Source organism: Loxodonta africana, chromosome 15 (assembly GCF_030014295.1).
Source record: "Loxodonta africana isolate mLoxAfr1 chromosome 15, mLoxAfr1.hap2, whole genome shotgun sequence".
NCBI lineage: Eukaryota > Metazoa > Chordata > Mammalia > Proboscidea > Elephantidae > Loxodonta > Loxodonta africana.
Window position 1 is genome coordinate 66,828,518 of NC_087356.1, and position 2,688 is coordinate 66,831,205.

Sequence of the window (2,688 nt, forward strand, 5' to 3'; positions counted from 1 at the left end):
TTCTTAATATATTTCAAGAAAGTAATTAAGAAATGTAGGAAGAGAGGCCAAATACAAACTCTTAGTAAATGCAGGAGCCAAAGACACAAAAGAATGGCAGGTTGGAGCCAGCATCCCCCCGTGGCTGCACTGAACGGTACAAAGGCAAGTACAGATTTTCTAATATTGAATCACACACAGTACTGTCACCCCTCCATGGATTCCCCCTCTCTACACTCATCATATTCTTTTTTTTTTTTTTTTTTTTTAATTGGTTTAAATCTGACTACCTTTCAGTTATTTATTCAGGTATTTGGTCAGATGAGTTATTAAGTAATAAGTCATATATTTGGAATTTCCACCCAAATCCTGTCAGGTAATTAATTTATTTCATGGTGAGAAAATCGGCCTGGGAAGGGGAAGGAAAGTGTGAACTCTGTTCCCGGTGAATTCCATCAGGACCTGACAGAGCCCTGCATAATCATCTCATCAGGAAACTAGAAAAGTGTGAGAAGGAGAGAGTCATTAAAAACTCAAGCATGATGGGATAATCATTAATGATTTAGTGTCAAGTTGGGGTACCCTCTTCACATTCTTGTTCACACACTGCCTTTTCCATGTCTAAGCCCAACAGATAAGGTTTTTTAGATGATGTAGCATACTGGTACTTCTGGTTCACCTACAAGAGAGCTGCCTCAGTTCCCAACCCAAAATGCTTCTTCTTGCTCAGCATATTTATGGTTCAGAAGTCACAGGGTGCTACTTGAAGCCAAAGAGATGCACCCATTCCATTTTTTCAATAACCTGTAGACCATCAAATGAGGTTTTATCCAATGCAGGCATTTGAGGAGATAAGCACTGCAGAAAAGCTGTAAAAGTTTCAGGGTGAAGGAGAAAAGAAGAGAAGGAGACGATGTAGGAAACTGAAAAAAATTAAAGATTAAGAAACATGAAATATGAGTTTTTTTCTCTACTGAGAAGAGCTCCCTTCTTCCATGAACTGCAATATGATGTCCTCGAGACAGCCCAGGTCCAGAGTCAGAAAACCAGCTCTCAAGTCCTCATTCTGCCATTCCTTCTATATGTGTCCTTGGACAAGTCACTTTAACTCTTAGTCCCCACATTGTAAAGTGGGAATAATAATAAAACTTGTGCTCTCAAATTAAAAAAATTTTGTGAGAACCATATAAAAGTGTGAATTAAGATTGAAATGTTAGCATTGATTTCTCTCTACAGCTGTTCAGGAGGGAAGCCCAACTGATGTAAGACCTTCCTCAGAGATGATTTCACTTCCTTGTTTCACAGGCTGTAGATCAAGGGGTTCAGCATGGGAGTGACCAGGTTGTTCAGGACCTGAACAGTTTCATTAAGCCTGGGGCTGGGGGTGGGTTGCAGGTAGATGAGGACCACCGGCATGTAGAAAAGAAGGATGGCAGTGAGGTGGGCACTGCAGGTGGAGAAGGCACGGCGTCGGCCCTCTGCAGAACGGATATGCAAGATGGCATAGACAATGCAGCTGTAGGAGGTGAGAATGAGAAAGAAGCAGCTGAGGGGCATGAATCCCACACTTATGAACCCCACCATCTCCAGGGTTGAGGTATCTGCACAGGCCAGCTTCAGCATCACTGGGATATCACAAAAGTAATAGTCCACCTGATTGGGACCACGGTAGGGCAACTGGAAGGTGAGAGTGGTTAGAAAGGTGGCCTGAATACAGCTGAAAAAGGAGGTCCCCATGGCGAGGATGGCACACACTCTGTGACCCATTATGACTGTGTAACGCAGAGGGTAGCCTATGGCCACAAAGCGGTCATAGGCCATCACGGTGTACAGGAATCCCTCAGTGCAGCCCAGGAAGTGGGAAAAGAAGAGCTGGGACACACAGCCTGCATAGGAGATAGCTCGGCTGTTCCCTGAGAGGTAAAACAGCATCTTCAGGGAGCTCACTGAAGGGAAAAATATGTCACATACAGACAGCTTACACAGAAAGAAGTACATGGGAGTGTGAAGCCCAGTGGAGGAGACAATTGCAAGTAGGATGAGAAGGTTCCCCATCAGGGTGAAGAGGTAGAAGGACAGAAACAGGGTAAAGAGGATGGTCTCCAGACCCTCTGTGTGTGGGATGCCCAGCAGAATAAACTCGGTCACCACTGAGCAATTCCGCATTGCTGTGAGAAAGCCCACATAAAGGATCTGAGACACCAAAGCACAGACAACAATATCAATTCATCAAGCTTCTTGCTGATGACTACATTAGCTATATTTTTAACAAGCAACAACTAAGTTTTTTATGTTGGGAGAGACCTATATAAAAACATAAGGTAATAAGAAATGTCAGACTAATTCAGAGCTACAATCTATTCAAATTCTGAAAAGAATGTTTTGTAGAGGTGAATGGTTGTCCCCTACGACAGCATCAGAAGTTTAGAGACATATTCAAAACGTTCTCATGTTAAGTTAGAAACTTTTTTACAGTTGTTTATTCTTGAATTTATTCTCTTTGAAGTGCTTATACTTTGAACTCCCATCATCTCTTCGAGTAACAAACTCCCACTGTTCATTACCTTCTGCAAAATATCAGAAAAAAATTGTATTAGAATTCAGAACACCTGATTTGGTTCCTGGCTTTGCCATTTCTTAGTTATATGACTTAGAACAATTTATACATCATCTTTCATAGGTAAAGTTTCATCTTCTACAAAGCGGAAT

At 42.0% G+C, this 2,688-nt stretch overlaps 1 protein-coding gene across 1 annotated transcript; it reads right to left on the reverse strand.

Annotated features, from left to right (window-relative positions):
- Positions 1–1,278: 1,278 nt before the first annotated feature.
- On the reverse strand, positions 1,279–2,318 carry LOC100670193 (olfactory receptor 10D1B-like). Its single transcript, XM_010601651.3, has one exon. The coding sequence runs from the start codon at positions 2,143–2,145 to the stop codon at positions 1,279–1,281; it is 867 nt and encodes a 288-aa protein (XP_010599953.1). The 5' UTR covers positions 2,146–2,318.
- Positions 2,319–2,688: the final 370 nt, after the last annotated feature.

Coding starts and splice junctions, on each gene's coding strand:
- LOC100670193 (XM_010601651.3), bottom strand. CDS start 2,145: ATGCGGAATTGCTCAGTGGTGACCGAGTTTATTCTGCTGGGCATCCCA.